Here is an 18,731-nt window from a genome sequence, read left to right as displayed (position 1 = left end):
ATTGGTCTACATTAAGGTCCAAAGGGTCCAAAATTAAACTTAGTTTGATTTTGACAAAAAATGAATCAGTTAGGTTCTTTGATATGCTGAATCTAAAAATGTACTTAGATTCTTGATTATTGGCCCAGTTTTCAAGTTGGTCCAAATCGGGGTCCAAAATTAAACTTTGTTTGATTTCATCAAAAATTGAATAAATGGGGTTCTTTGATATACCAAATCTAACTGTGTATGTAGATTCTTCATTTTTGGTCCCGTTTTCAAATTGGTCTACACTAAAGTCCAAAGGGTCCAAAATTAAACTTAGTCTGATTTTAACAAAAATTGAAATCTTGGGGTTCTTTGATATGCTGAATCCAAAAATGTACTTAGATTTTTTATTATGGGCCCAGTTTTCAAGTTGGTCCAAATCAGGATCTAAAATTATTATATTAAGTATTGTGCAATAGCAAGTCTTTTCAATTGCACAGTATTGCGCAATGGCAAGAAATATCTAATTGCACAATATTGTGAAATAGCAAATTTTTTTTTTAATTAGAGTTATCTTTCTTTGTCCAGAATAGTAAGCAAGAAATATCTAATTGCAAAATTTTGTGCAATAGCAAGATTTTTTTTTAATTGGAGTTATCTTTCTTTTTCCAGAATCAACTTAAATCTTTGTTATATACAATATACAATGTATATTCACTTTTTACTACCAACTGATAAATTAAAATAATCTTTACCATTCAGTGATAACAAGCAGTTTTTTTACATCTTAATATTTTATGATGTATTTAAATGAGATGTTATTGTTGCAAACTCCATTAGAAATTTTAATTGAGATTAGTTTTGGAATAAGGGAAAGGGGGATGTGATTAAAAAAAATTGGGTTCAATTTTTCTCATTTGAAATTTCATAAATAAAAAAGAAAATTTCTTCAAACATTTTTTTGAGAGGATTAATATTCAACAGCATAGTGAATTGCTCTAAGAGAAAACAAAAATTTTAAGTTCATTAGAACACATTCATTCTGTGTCAGAAACCTATGCTGTGTCAACTATTTAATCACAATCCAAATTTAGAGCTGAATCCAGCTTGAATGTTGTGTCCATACTTGCCCCAACCGTTCAGGGTTCAACCTCTGCGGTCGTATAAAGCTACGCCCTGCGGAGCATCTGGTTGTAATATTATGTTAAATTCTCTCTTATTATAAGTAATACAATAACTATATTTGGTATGTGCGTACCTTGCAAGGTCCTCATGCACTTCAGACAGTTTTCACTTGACCTCAACCTCATTTCATGGATCAGTGAACAAGGATAAGTTTTGGTGGTCAAGTTCAAATCTCAGATACTATAAGCAATAGGTTTAGTATATTGGGTGAATGGAAGGACTGTAAGGTGTACATGTCCAACTGGCAGGTGTCATCTGACCTTGACCTCATTTTCACGTTTCAGTGGTTGTAGTTAATTTTTGTTTTGGTCTGGTTTTATTTGCGGTCGTATATTGGTATCACGGCATCGTCGTCCAAAGAGGGATAGTTTCCGGATAATAACTTTAGTATAAGAAAATAGAAATCAATAAAATTTTAACGCAATGTTTATAACCACGAAAGGAAGGTTGGGATTGATTTTGAAAAAGGGATGATTTCTATGCTGTTTTCAATAATAAAAGGATAAAATGAGAAATTCATAAAGGTTTCGGAAAATATATAACTGTAGAAATATTATAACCTTCTTAAACTGAAAATTCGTTACAGCAGTTATATCTAGACGACCTTCGGATGCTTCTTTCTTTGTGTATAGATGCCTTATGTTACGAAATTTCTGTCAGTCACATGTCCAATGTCCAACTGGCAGGTGTCATCTGACCTTGACCTTGTTTTCATAGTTCAGTGGTTAAAGTTAAGTTTTTATAGGACCGCAAAAATTAAAACTTTTTTGTCGTAAAATTGTATCACATCGTCCGAAGACAGGTGGTTTCCGGATAATATCTTTAGTGTAAGTAAATAGAAATCAATAGCATTTAACACAAGGTTTTTAACCACTAAAAGAAGGTTGGGGTTGATTTCGAGGGATTTAGTCCCAACAGTTTAGGAATTAAGGGCCAAAAAGAGGTACAAATAAGTATTTTTCTTGGTTTTCGCACAATAACTTTAGTATAAGTATATAGAAATCTATGAAATTTAAACACAAGGTACCATACCACAAAAGGAAGGTTGGGATTGATTTCGGGAGTTTTGGTCCGAACAGTTTAGGAATTAGGGACCAAAAGGTCCAAAATTAAACCTTGTTTGATATTATCAAAAATTGAGTAATTGGGGTTCTTGATATGCCGAATCTGACAATGCCTGTGTAGTGCATCTATTAACTCTTCTGGTTGTTTTAACGCATTCTTCAGCTGTATCATCATAATGAAATGTATGTTTCAGAAATTTAGACAATAAAATTGAGAATGGAAATGGGGAATGTGCCAAAGAGACAACAACCCGACCATAGTAAAAAACAACAGCAGAAGGTCACCAACAGGTCTTCAATGTAGCGAGAAATTCCCAGACCCGGAGGTTTGATTTCGGCTTTGACTCCCGGGGACACTGTCGTTTACAGTAAAAGACGTAAATCTACACATGTATACGTTCTTATAAACAATAACTTGAGTTGTGGTATGATTGCCAATGTTCATAATTATGTCATACTTATTATACTCCCCCTAATAATGAATCTATAATATGTACAGGGAAAAAAGTGGTACAGGGGCGTAGCTCGAATGGAACGATGCTGGAAAAGTTCCTTATTATGCTCTGGATATTATTTTGGTCATTATCAGTTTCTGTCCAACTTCCATAATAAGGTTTGACAAAGTAATTGATATTTTAAAAAAAAAAAAATTTTGATAACATACTGAACCTAAAACTTGACATCGCCGAAGAAAATTAGGATCACTATAGTCTTACTTTCGCGACATATACAATTTTCACAGACTCGACAGACAAAAATGCAAACCACACATCTAATCTTCAAATATAATGAATTGCTTTGAACAAAACAAAAAAGTGGGTAGAATTCTCAGTAGATTCACAACTAGTAGATTCAGACTTTGAAAGACAATGCACAAATCTATATACTATATATGATACCATTTGGTTGAAAAGTAAATGTCGTCTCTTTTATTTGCAATTACACTTAATAAGTTCTTTGTATTTTATTTAGATTGAAATATTTTTTTATCCAAATTCAAGTGTACGCCCGGGCGTTTTGACGTAAACGTAGCTACGCGCCTGTCAGCAAACATCAATTATATTTTATAGAATAACGTTAAGCTTAGAAAGTTGACAACTTGTGTAACAGTACAACATAAGAACAAACTCTAAAAAAACAGTTGAAAAAGGCTCAACTCATCAGATGGATACAAGTAGAAATACATATAACAAAAACACAGAGTGGACGTCGCCGGGTATACATTTTCCAGTTGATAATATATTTCCGAACTTGCATTTCCCAGCATTGTTTACGATTGTAAACAAAAATGGCGGACCCACAACATCGCATTGTAAATAACTCATAAGGGGACATTCCTGTTGGAAATTCAATCGAAAGTGCACGCCTTTATAAACGCTTTTTAGGGGGTGATACTACCATATACCTCTAGTAGGCAGTAAAAGTGCTATATGTACGTTTTGTTTGGGTCTAGCCCAAGAATAAGTAAGTTCAAGTCTTTTTAGAACGTTATCGGAAGGACATACTAATACAAAAACTTAGTACCAGTGTTATATGAACGTTATACGACGACAAAGGTTTTGTCCACCTTTGGTACAAAAGATAGGCAATTGCTTAAGGTTATCTGGACTTTAAGACCCGGGTGGGTAAATTCAAGGAACTTTTTTAATTGATGTCCAAAGGTGGGGTAGGCTGATTTTTCCATTCACTTTTTTAATTCATACAAAACTCCCTACGGCTAAGCTTTTATCCACATTAGGTACAAATGATAGGCAATTACATAAGGTTTCCTGGACCTAAAGACCCAGGTGAGTTAAGCTATGGAAATATTTTGATTGAGCTCCAAAGTTAAAAGAATACATGTCAGTTTTCCAAATCCCATGTACAGAATGAGGATAAATCATGGATATCTATATATTAATAGATCAAAAAAGAGGGACGAAATATACCAGACGGACAGTTAAACTGCCAACGAGGTTCACGTTTTGTTTTTCTTATTTTAATTGCTTCACGGGAATATAATATACGAAATTTTTATATTTAGAGAGCTTATATTTTTCTGCATTTTTTAAACTCGTCTATAAATAAAACTAACCTTTGAAGTACATTATCATAACATTAAAATAAATTGCAAAAAATACCAAGTGGTCCAAAATCAAGATATTTAAATATCTTCGAAGTTGGGATTGAGAACTTTATTTTCCTAAAACATATCTTTTTTGCAGTTTAGCAAGGTTCTTAAATTGAAGAAAATACAGTTCTAAAACTAAATTGTTGACTTAAAGTAAGAATTGTATGTATAGTAAAAATAAATGTGGCGTTTGCTCTGTATAAACAACATACATATTCGATTCGTTAAGTTGTCACATATTTATACGCATAATTTCTACATGACGTAATGAAATAAACAGCCTCACAATTATTTTTGTGTTTTCCAGAATTTCCAGAATTTGACAAATCTGTGTGTTTTTTCAAAGTGAATAAACAAAGACACAACTTATGGATATAGAGGTAAGATACAATTGAATTGTACAAACATATCAATTGTTTTAGTTTCATTTGAGTTTTAACTTATTTCCTGATATTTATTCGTTGACGTAATTTGAAAAGGTTTCATCGAAACTATTTTTACATTTCTCTCATGAACAGTTTCCGGTTAATTGAAAAGTGTATATATTCACCAAAGTAGGCATGGGGTTTAAGTATGCATTTCCCTGCAAATATATTATAATTTTTCTAGGAAAAACTTATTTGATCATTGAATTACGGTATTATTCTTAAAGGCTTTTTCATTATCTTTCAAATGCACTAAAAATTAGCTCAATTGCGTTTATTTTAGTAAAATGCCGACACTTCAAAATTTGAAGACGTATATATATGATGACCTATGCGCTTGCTTCAAACTATAACTTAAGTGTACGGTCTTTAATCATATATATCTCAATTAAACATGTATATCTTGTTAAATAAACGTTTGAATTATCACCAAAAAGTATAGAGATCTTAAGATTAATATTAATAAGAAGTGAGTAAAATTTAAACAATAATCATAAATAGGTTTTGAGATACATCGCAATAAGTGACCCCCCTTTTGTTTTACCAAAAAAAAATCAATCACTATTAAACCAAAATTTTAAACATCACCATGATAAGCATAATCCAACTCACATAATCCGATTTCCCGGGTGTTCCTGTTTTCTCATTTCTTACAATATTTCAATTCGGTATACACTTTATAAGATAAGTGGCGAATCTGGAAGACGTATAGGTTGCACGCCCCCGACCCCACCGGCTTTGGTTGCCAAAACTATATTGATTCATGTATTTAACGATTTTGTAAAGCAACAAATAATCAAAATATTGTTCAACTCGACGGTATGTAAAAGCTGTTCGAATAACGTCCACTTTGACATAAACTGATCGAATCCGTCTGTCCGTATATAAATACCAACGTCAGTGTACGATCATCATAACACAATGGCGACAGTACAGACCCGTTTGTTTTAGTAATGTTAACAAAATAATTATTATTGAATTTTGTCGATGAACTGAGACTATTATACTAATTTGTACATAGCAGTATAGTTACAATTAGTGATAAATAAATTTTATTTTAATGCATGGTAGTTGTAATCCTACATTCATTTTCTATGTCGATTATGCATGCATATTATTAGTTACATAGTGTGCTAGTGACCTAATACGGTATATATGGGGTCAGTAAATTCCATATGGGGTGAGAGCGAAGCTCGAATCCCAATATGGAATTTACTGACCCCATATATACCGTATTACGTCACTAGCACACTATGTAACGAATTTATCTTACCGACTATCTGAACTTGTGAAATTAAGACTAGTGATTCTCAAAATGAGCAAGTCTTTAATACTGTTAGCATTAAGAACATACTACCATTGATCCTACAAAAACAAATGCCAACAATAACGACTTGTCAGGTTTAAATGTGTTTTATGAATCTATTTCAATCTTAATCATCAATTTCTTCGTCTGTTGGAACTTTTAATTTTTTTTCTCAGTACCGTTTTGTTTTTATAAAGGGACATAACACCATTACTAAACGTGTATGCAATAAGCCCAGCCCCCTTCTTACCTAATATGGAATATAAAGGGACGTAACTCCACTACTAACCGTGTATGAGATAAGCCCCGCCTCCCTACTAACCTAATATCAAATATACACGGTTTGCACGCGGACGCTTTTAACCAATCATATTCCTGGAAATGTATAGGAGGTAAGATAAACATTTGTCTTAATATCAACGTTTATCCTTTAGAAGATTTATTTTTTAACGATGATAGAAAAGATTACATACATAGAATTAAAAAGTCAATTGTTCATGAACAATTGAATGGTCTTTCCTTTTTTCTTTTATTAATTGCCTTCTTAATTAAAAAATATATGGTTTCTAAGGTTTTTTATGTTCATAAGTGGTTGCTTAGGGCAAAAATCATTCCTAAGGTTAAATATATTAAAATAAGTTATTAGAAATGTCATATGTACTATTCATAGTTTTTAAAGTTATAAAAATAAGTGATTGCTAAGGACTTGTATGTCGTTGCTAGGGACAAAAATGTCATTTCCAGTAATAAAAATGTCATATTTATATTATTCATAGCCTTCTAAGTTCAAAAATATATGGTTGCTATGGTGTTTTATGTCGTTGCTAGGGACTTGACCTCTGACCTTGACCTAACTTTGTAGATCTTATGATGCTGATCATTTTTGCAATTCAAAGTTTCTTTCTATCTGTAACCACTTTTGAGTTATAAGCAAACAATCATCATTTCGGACCCCAAAAACAGTTTTGGTGCTCTAGTACCATAACAGTTGGTCCAATGATTTTCAACCCAACATAACAAATGTAGATCTCGACAAGAAACATATTTTCTCCGTTACATTTTATCAGCCATTTTTACGGTTATTTAGTAAATCCGATAACAAGCTAAGGTCAAAATCTAGGTCATGACCTTGACCTTTGACCTTAAGTCAATTTTCATGTTCATTTGAATTGATGATCATTGGTGATGATCCTAGGTGGCTACAACTTACAGTTTTTGAGTTTTAGTGGCCAACCGACATTTGTTAATTTTCAAAGGGGCATAACCCTACCAATGAGTCGTTGAATCTTTTCGATTCATATGTAACGAAGCACCAGGGTCTGTTCCTGAACAAATTCCACCCTTTGTTTTTTTTCTACCTATTATGGTTATGGAGTTAGAATGATAACAAGTTTTTCGGTGTTAGGGGAGATAACCCCTATAGAGGAAATGTTACGGGGTCGTGCCCTCACCACAAGATAGCTTTTGGTCAACCGATACTAGATACCTAATATCATTTCAACATGTCGCGTACTTTTTTTGGGAAATTTCGTTAAAGTTTGGCGGAAAGAATAATGATAATAATTAAAGTTCAATTCTTCTTGAATAATTGATAGGTCTTTCCTTCCATTTTCTTTTAATTATACTGTCATAAATAAATATATCATATATATGTTGATTGATAAATTTATTGATTAGTTGGTTGGTTGGTTGGTTTATTAGTTAAACACTTGATATAGGGTCTCTTGAAACAAGCGAAAAAAAGAGACCTTGGATTCCGTATTAAACACATGAAACGGAAACATGTATTGAATGATTGATTGATTGATTGATTGATTGATTGATTGATTGATTGATTGATTGATTGATTGATTGGTTGGTTGGTTGGTTGGTTAGACACGTTGGTTAAATATGCTGGTTAAATACGTTGGTTGGTTAAACACGTTTAATAGGCTCAATTAAAACAAGCAAAAAAACCACCTTGGATCCCTTATGAAACACATTAAACGGAAACATTGATTGATTGATTGATTGATTGATTAATTGATTGAATGATTGATTGGTTGGTTGGTTGGTTGGTTGGTTTGAATTCAAACACACATAAAACTGTTTAAATAGTGCCAAAACCACATAATTTGATGACCTTGACCTTTGACCTTGTGACCTTCGTCAAGGTCATTGCTCCACAAGGTCATTGCAAAAACCCTATGGGTCAAGGACCTTTTGTTTAAGAGTTTTGCCTAAAAATGGCTTTTTAAAAACCATCAGTGGGAGTTATGTCCCTTACATGATGGTAAAATCAATATAGTCATAATGTCAAAAAGTTGTCCCTTGTAGTACCAATCATTTTCCACTGCTTAAATTTTCTGTATCAATAACCGTTCAATAGTTATAGGGAAATGAAAATTTTTGAAAATCTAAAATATGACCTTGACCTTTGACCTTGACCTATATTTTTAAGTTTTGGTCCAATGAACTCAAATCTGAAGACCCGCAGTCTTTACGACTTACGGTTCATGAGATTTATATGCATATCGAAAATTAAAATATTCAAGGGGAAATAACTCCTATAATAAGTCACTGGATCGCTTCGGTTAAAATTATTTGAACTTGTATTATTTGGCAAGGAACATTTAAAAAAAAACCATTTGCCGCTAAGTCTTATAGTTCATGAGTTATAGCGATAACAGTGTTTTTTGTAATTGGGGAGATAACTCCTATAACGTAAATAGTACACTTCGGTGCCCTTAATACAAGATAGCTTTTATTGACCCGATACTTGGTACCAAAGATTATTTTGATATCTTGCGTACTTTTCTTGGGGATTGACTTTGAAAACGGCGGAAGAAAAAGAATAATAATAATAATTAAAAACCAATTGTTCAGAGAACAATTGAAGGTCTTTCCACTGAAAACAATGTATTTTAATATGAAAGTTGTAAAATTAAGTTTGAAATGTCATTTCAATCGTCAACTGATAGGTTATTGTACGCTGATTCCAGAAATATATGGTTTCTATACAATATTTTTTAAATAAGGGAGATAATTTGTTACTTTCGGTTTGAAAAATGTTACTTCCGATAATATTTGAATATTTAATTGACACTGATTCAAAAAAGATCTGGTTCTATATACTTTTTTATTAATAAAGTACAAAAATAGCTACTTCCGGTTTACACAAGGTCACTTCCGGTTGTTTTTTTCAAGGTTAAATGGTTTGATACCTTTTGCCAAAAGTCTCATGGATATATCATGTATAAATATGAGCTGAGAGCAAAGGTCAAAAACTAGAACGTCAAATTAATCTATGACCTTGAGATCAATTTCAAGGTCATAAACCAAGGACCTCAAATCAAAAGACCATAGGACTTAATTATATTTGGTTAATCAGTTATATCACCATACACGTATTTTTAAATACAAGAGGGGAGAAAACTCACTTTTACGTTCAACGTACCCTTGCAATCAAAATTTACGTGTTACGACATGTCGCAACTAACAATTTAGAAAAAATAATTTGTTGATATCTTATACAGTTTCTGGAAATTAGTGGAAATAAGCCAAATTCAAAAATTGGAATATGACCTTGACCTTTGACCTTGACCTAATTTGTATTTTTTTGGACCAAGGACCTCAAATCAAAAGATCCTTGGTCTTTAGCACTTATTGTTTACAAGATAGAAATGCATATCACTTATATCAAATGCATAAGGGGAAATAACTCTCATATGGAGCGTTCATATCACTTCGGTCAAAATAGGACAAATCATGCGAAGGATATAACGAGCAATTTTGTAAAATAAATTTGTCATAATATTTTACGGTTGCGAAGGAGATGCGCTAACAAGGAAAACAGTGTTTGGGGAGATAACTCCTACAAAGAAAAGTATTCGTTTACGCAGGGTAAATTTCAAAAGCGCATAAACTGTTCGATATCATATACCAAATATCTAAGCGACATATTGCGAAACAAATGTTTATCGCAAGAACAAAATTAGGCGGAAGAAAAAAAAAAAAAAATAATCAGAAGAAAAACAATAGGTCTTTCCACAGAAAAGTGGAAAGACCTAATAAACAAACGAAATACAGTAAGGTCTTTCCATTTAAGAAAGGAAAGACCTTAATAAACAAACGAAATACAGTAAGGTCTTTCCATTTAAGAAAGGAAAGACCTTAATAATAATAATAATAATCAGAAGAAATACAGTAAGGTCTTTCCTTATAGAAAAAGGAAATACCTTAATGATTAGATTACTTATAAAGGTGCCCATCCTTTTGTGCGAGAAAATCACTTATCAATTGTGTGTTTCGATTTTTAAGACCGTAAACTTTAATTTCAAGTTTAAACATGTTCAACATATTTTCCCATAACTCATATAGAAAACGCATATTTAGAGAGCTTTAACCTCAATCTCCTGTTAAAAAATTTCGGAATGCAAAGTAAAATCAAAATATTTGTGTTCTATTAGGGTAGGAATTCAAGTGTTTGCTTCTTATTTATTTGAATCTGAGACTCATATAAAAAATAAGCCGTTGTCCGGTGAAAGAAGTTGTTTTCCAACGACCCACAAAACTCCTTTTCAACTCTGAAGTTAAATAATCAATTAATTATAATGTAATGCGATTATGATTTTTTTATTTGACCAAACCGGGTTATGCATTGTGAAATCTATGACGAAACCGGGTGGTAAACATTGACGAAACCGGCCAGTTCTATTTTGACATGACCCATTTCTTTCGTTCCATACACAGAAATACAAGTATTGAGATGCTCATAATGACTACGTCCCTTTATATTCCATATTAGGTAAGAAGGGGGCTGGGCTTATTTCATACACGTTTAGTAATGGTGTTATGTCCCTTTATAAAAACAAAACGGTACTGAGAAAAAAAATTAAAAGTTCCAACAGACGAAGAAATTGATGATTAAGATTGAAATAAATTCATAAAACACATTTAAACCTTACAAGTCGTTATTGTTGGCATCTGTTTTTGTAGGATCAATGGTAGTATGTTCTTAATGCTAACAGTATTAAAGACTTGCTCATTTTGAGAATCACTAGTCTTAATTTCACAAGTTCAGATAGTCGGTAAGATAAATTCGTTACATAGTGTGCTAGTGACGTAATACGGTATATATGGGGTCAGTAAATTCCATATGGGGATTCGAGCTTCGCTCTCACCCCATATGGTTCGCTCTCACCCCATATGGAATTTACTGACCCCATATATACCGTATTAGGTCACTAGCACACTATGTAACTAATAATATTCTTTGATATCATGAAAAAAAATAAGAAAATAAGGAGAAATCTATCTTTCTTTTATCTATTGATGTTCCGTCATTGTGCCCGATGTTAGATACCATCGAGTCCGAACAAATTTTGTCGGTGTGGTTTAGACACAGTGTAAATGTAAACATAGTCATATTTTTAAACTTACAGTTGGCGTAATTCTGAATTCTTGTAAATCCTACAGATTTTTTGAACTCAAGCAAAACTATTTACCGTAGTCGTATTTTGGAAAAATCTGTGAAAAATTATTGACCCTCTTCTAATTTATACTTGATTTGGCTATTTAACTTTTTTCTATTCGAGCATCACTGAGAGTCTTATGAAGATGTAACCCGCGTCTGGCATGCAAGATCTTAGGCCTAATACTTTTTTGATAATCTTTTTTTTTTTTTTTTTTTTATCTTTTTCGTCCCATTATCAAAGTTTTGTACCTTAAACTCTTTCTTTCTTTTTTTGGTCGAAATTATAGTTTTTTAAGAGGTACTCAAACAAAAGTAATGACATTATCTGTTTTTGTAAAAAAAAAAAAAAAAGGTATCCGCAATATTCTAGTTTATATGTTAAAAGAGAGACCAATGATGACAAAGAAACATTCTCAATAAAGTCGAAAGCAAGTCGGCAAATATTGGAAAACTACGAAACGACGACAAGATAAACAGCGGTCCATCAAGGGAAACCAATCCCACAAAATAACGCGGTGCTCTCAGGTGCTCCTGAACAGGGATAAATGAAAAAAAATCAGACTTCTAGTACAAATGTATGTACTCAATACATACTGCTTATAGTTGTAATTATAACATAGTTTACCTACCATCTTTAAATAAATTGGTATTTGTATGTTGTAGATAAAAAAAACACATCTTTGAACAGACTGTAACACTTAGTTATGTCCAGTGAAGAGGCTACTGCAGACAAAGAGTTTCACCGAAAAAGTTCTTGTCTACGTCAAATGAAAAATCTTACTGGTAAACAACCTTACAAATGTGATGAATGTTGTAAAGAATTTAGTAGCAAAGGCAATTATAATATACACAAGAAAATCCATACTGGCGAAAAACCTTACAAATGTGATATTTGTGGAAAAGGATTTGCCCAAAACATTAACTGTAAAGTTCACAAGAAAATCCATACTGGCGAAACACCTTACAAATGTGATATTTGTGGAAAAGGATTTGTCCAAAACAGTAACTGGAAAGTTCACAAGAAAATCCATACTGGCGAAACACCTTACAAATGTGATAAATGTGGAAAAGTATTTGGTCATAAAGGCAATTATAATATACACAAGAAATTCCATACTGGTGGAAAACCTTACAAATGTGATATTTGTGGAAAGGAATTTTGCCAAAAAAATATTTATCAAATTCACATGAGAACACATACTAGCGAAAAACCTTACAAATGTGATGTATGTGATAAGGAATTTGGTCAGAAAGGCAACTATAATGAACACATGAGAATTCATACTGGGGAAAAACATTTTAAATGTGTTTTTTGTGATCAAGAGTTTCACCGAGAAAGCGCCTGTCGAATTCACATGAGAAAGCATACTGGTGAACAACCTTACAGATGTGATGTTTGTGGAAAACAGTTTCGCAGAAAAAGTAATTGTCTAACTCACATGAGAACACATACTGGTGAAAAACCTTACAAATGTGATATTTGTGAAAAAAAGTTTTGCAAAAAAGATAATTGTCTAATTCACACGAGAACACATACTGGTGAAAAACCTTACAAATGTGATGAATGTGGTAAAGAATTTTGTACCAAGAGCAACTATAATGTACACATGAAAAAACATACTGGCGAAAAACCTTACGCATGTTATGTTTGTGGAAAAGAATTTGGCCAAAGCAGTTCTTGTCGTACACACATGATAACACATACTGGCGAAAAACCTTACAGATGTGATGTATGTGGTAAAGCATTTGGTCACAAAAGCAATCGTAATAAACACATGAAAATCCATACTTGGAAAGATAAGATGTAATATTTTGAAAAAGAGTTGGCAGAATCAGTAATTGTCTGAGACATACAAAAACACATACTGATAAAAGAAGACCTAAAATGTGACGTATGGGTACAAGCTTTAGTTCCGACGGTTATTATCGTAAAGACATTATAACCCATACTTGTGATGAATAATTGCATGCACATTTACCTGTATCGGTAAATAATTTAGTGAAAAAAAGTCACTTTTATAGGCACACGAGAATTCATGAAATTTACAAAAGTCATGGGTGTACATGTATGAAGAAAGATTTTGTACCTTTCCAGATAAATATTGCCAACTGGCTTCGAGTGGGATTCCGTATTTGGGAACGATTCACAATGCGGGGTACTAGTATGGCAAGCCGTTCTCGTCAAAACTATGTTTAAACCCTTTTTTCGAAAAAAATACACACTGAGAATTAAAAACCTAAAATAACACACTGAGAATTAAAAACCTAAAATAACACACTGAGAAATCGAAATTACACACTGAGATTTAAAAAAATAAAAAACACACACTGAGAATTCAAAATTACACACTGAGAATTCAAAATTACACACTGAGAATTCAAAATTACACACTGAGATGAAATAAATTGAAAAACAAACACTGAGAATTGTTAATTACACACTGAGATTTCAAAAATACGCACTGAGATTAATATGCAAATTACTAATGAATATTCATGAGATGAATAATTCAACAGATTTATATCTTGATCTCAAGAACTCTTGTCATTATAATGAAATGCGATTCCTTCAACCAACATTCGTAATAAATTTCAAGACTTAACATCGCTCATATTCATAAGTTTGTTGCCTATAATTCAGATTATTACTACCAGTAATTAAACATGTGTCCCTTTTCAAAGTCTTCCAACAGTTTCCCTGATTTCGCTAGTTAATCTTTTATATTTTTGTTACGTTTATATGCTATAATAGACACTTGAGTAAAAATTTCACTGCATTCTTTTGCAGATTGTTCCAATGTTTTTTTTATAATTTTAATAAAGTTTTTCACCATTTGGTTATATTTTGTAATAAGAGTACGTGGGTATTTTTCTTGTTCTTGTATTTCTAAAGTTTTTTTTATTAATAATTTGGAACCAAATCGAAGGACTAACGAGTTCTGTCCCCTTGTTGTTTTAAGCTTGTAATAGATTCAGATTAAGTATGCTAATCAGATATGTGCGCATAAAAAGTGCGCACAAATCTCAGTGTGCAATTTTAAATTTTCAGTGTGTAATTTTAAATTCTCAGTGTGTAATTTCAAATTCTCAGTGTGTGTTTTCAGTTTATTTATTCTCAGTGTGTCTTTTTGAAATCTCAGTGTGTAATTTTCAATTCTCAGTGTGTAATTTTCAATTCTCAGTGTGCATTTTTCATTTTTGTAATCTCAGTGCGTCTTTATGAAATCTCAGTGTGTAATCTTTAATTCTCAGTGTGTAATTTTCAATTCTCAGTGTGGAATTCTCAATTCTCAATGTGCGTTTTGAAGTTTTCAAATCTCAGTGTGCTTTCTTGTAATTCTCAGTGTGTAAATTTTTCGAAAAATGGTTTAAACATAGTTTTGACGAGAACGGCTTGCCATACACTAGCTCTTTATTCACACACAAGTCGGCAGTTCAATACAGTAAACATAAACAAATTGGTAAAGTCCAAATTCATTTAATAAAGTCCAACTATAAAGTATCAGTGTTACAACTTAGTTAATTTAAACCAAAAACAATGTATATGATTGCGATGGAAAATCCGAACGCAGTTCATGTGCTCTCGTTGGCACATCCAAACGGAGTCCTTATATACAAATTTATCTTTCTTTAAATACCAAATAGAAGTTGCTATTACAACGCAGTTTGTAATGGTCATTTCGTCAACAGAAATTAGATAACAGATTGATTACGTTTATCAAAGAGAGTTACGATAGGTGATCAATCTATCGGTAAATTAAATTATGTGTGTATTTGATATGACCGTATAAAAGTTGCATAACGAACTTGTAAGATGTTTGGATAAGCTTAGAGTTTAAAAGGTTATTGACAAATAGAAATTTATAATCTTACATGTTTCAGATGTAAACAAATATTTTGGACTTGTAAATTCATAGCGACTTTCTAGATCATTCTTAGTATTGAATACATTAAATATGCATGTTGTAAACGAAATGTACATAATAGAAATCAATATAGTTAGCCAGTTTGAAATATAAAATTGAGTACCAAAATAATGTGTGACACATGTGTTGAGTGAAGGATTAAGTGACAATAGATACACAAGAAATCATGAATGTTATGATCTTTACAAGTGTGGTATGCGAAAATTCATACATGTGATGACCTTTATACAAGTATGTCCTTCCGGTAACGTTCATATAACACTGGTACTCAATTTTGGTAGGAGTATGTCCTTCGGATACATTCATTTAACACTGATACTAAGTTTTTGTAGGAGTATGTCCTTCCGATAATATTCATATAACACTAGTACGAAGTTTTTGTATGAAATGTCCTTCCGATAACGTTCATATAACTCTGGTACTCAATTTTTGTGGGAATATATGTTCTTCCGATACATTCATTTACTAAGTTTTTGTAGGAGTACGTCCTTCCGATAACGTTCATATAACACTGGTACTAAGTTTTTGTATTAGTATGTCCTTCCGATAACGTTCTAAAAAGACTTGAACTTACTTATTCTTGGACTAGACCCAAACAAAACGTACATATAGCACTTTTACTGCCTACTAGAGGTATATGGTAGTATCATATGTTTTATTTTAAATTATTTGATGCCGTGGGATTGGGATTTTTAACTTTAATGTAAACCATGTCCGGTTTTAACTTGTATTTACAGCAAAGATAGCCAGTTTTGTGTTCTGTTATATACTGTAACAGTTTAATTTTACATGTCCGGTAGCATCGTTACTTCTCAAAACATCTTCCGAACAATATCTGGACATCGGTGTCGTGGGCATGTACAATTGCCAAACCACACATGAACTTTCTTTAGTCTTCGTAGATCTATTCCAACTTGAAGTCTTTTTGAGTCTACGACAAGCAGAACATGATATTTTATACCATTGAATATTGAAGCCATAGTCATGAAGATCGATTACTTGATTGGTGTTCCGTTAACGTAGCCGCAGAACAAAAACGCGAGAGGCACTTTTGAATATTTCTACAATTTTAAGTAGTTTTCCACTCACAAACACAATAATATTTTCAACATTTATTAAAATATTATTTTTTTTTACATTTTTTTATGTGTTACATTTTTGTTCAATTTTTGTGCATTAAGAAGGCCGTTAGTTTTCTTGTTTGAATTGTTTTACATTGTCATTTCGGGGCCTTTTATAACTGACTATGCGGTATGGGCTTTGCTCATTGTTGAAGGCCGTACGATGACCTATAGTTGATAATTTCTATGCTATTTTGGTCTCTTGTGCAGAGTTGTCTCATTGACAATCATACCACATCTTCTTTTTTTTTATATTTATATGAGTATATTAAATAAACATGTTTATACCAAGCCAAGTCAGTTTATATCTTGTTTTTCGTCTGACTATACAAAAGGCGAGGAGAGCTACTTTGAAAGATCAGGTTGACTGATAAGCTGTCTATAAAAAGTAATGGGACAATGCATGGCATGAAGACATCACCAAATCACCGTATGCAATACTCAAAAAGACATCCAGAGCTTACCATATAGTCATCAACTACCCACCAACAGGCCGTGAGCTTTGGTTGGCACTTAACTCAAATCCAAGAGCACAGCAAAATGTCAAAATATTCGATTCAAACTGGGTGACCTGTGAGAAAAACATTGAAATTTTCCAAAGAAATACACACACCTATTGTGTTTGGATGGCAATACACATCAAAGTGAGGTGTATGTAAATAAACTCATCAAAGATACCAGGACAAAATTTAGTATATCGGCCAGACGCGCATTTCGTCTACAAAAAACTCATCAGTGACGCTCGAATCCAAAAGTTTTGTTGGATATGGGAGCTTCTGTAAACAATGTAATTAAGTTATGTTTTGTTTGTATAATGTAGACGAAAGAATGTGTTTTATGTGTAATGATAACATAGAAGACGAAAAACATGTAATATTTTCTTGAATATTTGATATATCTTAATTATAATAAAAGAAATACTGTTTGTTTTTTATCTTTATGTAAAATATTTAGTTAAGTTAAAATACAGAAAAATGTATAAATACATTCCCTTAATTTTGCCTCAAACTTTGTGTACATTTGATAATAATACTTCCTGTCCATTTGCACTAAAGACAGATAAAACAGATGGCACATAACATTCATATCACCAGGTCATATTTCTAATTGCTCAACTTTTGCCCAACTACAAAAATTTCAAAGTCTGAATGCTCAACTTTTCCTCAACTACAAAAATTTCAAAGTCTGAATGCTCAACTTTTGCTTAACTATATGAAAACCAAAGATCAATTGCTCAACTTATTCCTCAACTTAATGGCAAGCTTCAGTTGAGGGCCAGTTGAGCGACATCTATTAAACATACAGTGCTTGGCCAGGTTTGAGTTGAGCTAAGATGCTTAACACCTAGCCCTCAACTGTCCGCCACATGGCCATCAACTGGCCCTCAACTTTTTTTTCTGTAGGGGTACTTCATGTATCAGACTTATGAAAAATGGCCAGAAGTTCATTTTATATGAGCCTGTGCCAAAAAATAGAGGTTTTCAAATAAAGTGAGGTCTTATATCAAATGTAATATTTTTCACTAACCACAATTTTCTGAAGTTGTTAAGTTATCAAAAAAACTTTAACATATTATAAATGTACTTTTAATGGAAATATAAGTTTCAAATAGCATAACACATGTGGATAAAATAGTCTTTAGCAACGTCGAGCTTAAAAAAACAGGTTGTCAATTTAGGCCGTTCCCCACATTTGCATATTAAAAAGCATATACATGATATGGGAGATGGAGATATGCTTCTTTTTGCTTAAATCTGTGCTTAGATATGACAAAACATGGAGCCTGGATGTAACAAGACTGTCACTTTCAACTGTATATGTAGACAGTATGGTCTGATGCAAAGTTTATTAACTTTACTGTTTAAAACCTGAATGAAATTTCAGCCTCAAAAGGCCAATATTTTAACCACTAGCTATCCAACAGAAGAAAATAAAGGAAGTCTGATAAACAGAAATGGTTAAACAACCAGTAATAAGTGTTTTTGATATAGATTCAGTGCAATCTATTTAGGAATACAACTTATAAGTGCATAGAACTTCACATTTCACCTGCTGTGTATACTGACCGTTAGACTTAGACTATTAAAACAGCACATTTAGCACTCTTTTTATGTTTTTATCTACTTTTTTTTGTGTTCAGAGTTCACAAATGAGTAAAACAACTGAAATAAA

At 32.3% G+C, this 18,731-nt stretch overlaps 1 protein-coding gene and 1 long non-coding RNA gene across 2 annotated transcripts in view; both read left to right on the top strand.

Annotated features, from left to right (window-relative positions):
• The window catches only part of LOC143068653 (uncharacterized), a 511,029-nt gene that overhangs the window by 137,553 nt on the left and 354,745 nt on the right, over nucleotides 1-18,731 (top strand). The window lies entirely within an intron of this gene.
• On the top strand, nucleotides 12,236-13,338 carry LOC143068647 (uncharacterized). Its single transcript, XM_076242870.1, has one exon. The coding sequence runs from the start codon at nucleotides 12,280-12,282 to the stop codon at nucleotides 13,318-13,320; it is 1,041 nt and encodes a 346-aa protein (XP_076098985.1). The 5' UTR covers nucleotides 12,236-12,279; the 3' UTR covers nucleotides 13,321-13,338.

This window comes from Mytilus galloprovincialis, chromosome 3, assembly GCF_965363235.1.
Source record: "Mytilus galloprovincialis chromosome 3, xbMytGall1.hap1.1, whole genome shotgun sequence".
Taxonomy (NCBI): Eukaryota; Metazoa; Mollusca; class Bivalvia; order Mytilida; family Mytilidae; genus Mytilus; species Mytilus galloprovincialis.
The sequence above is the reverse complement of the archived record's forward strand: the minus strand, read 5'-3'. Positions and strand labels throughout refer to the sequence as shown.

Coding starts and splice junctions, on each gene's coding strand:
- LOC143068647 (XM_076242870.1), top strand. CDS start 12,280: ATGAAAAATCTTACTGGTAAACAACCTTACAAATGTGATGAATGTTGT.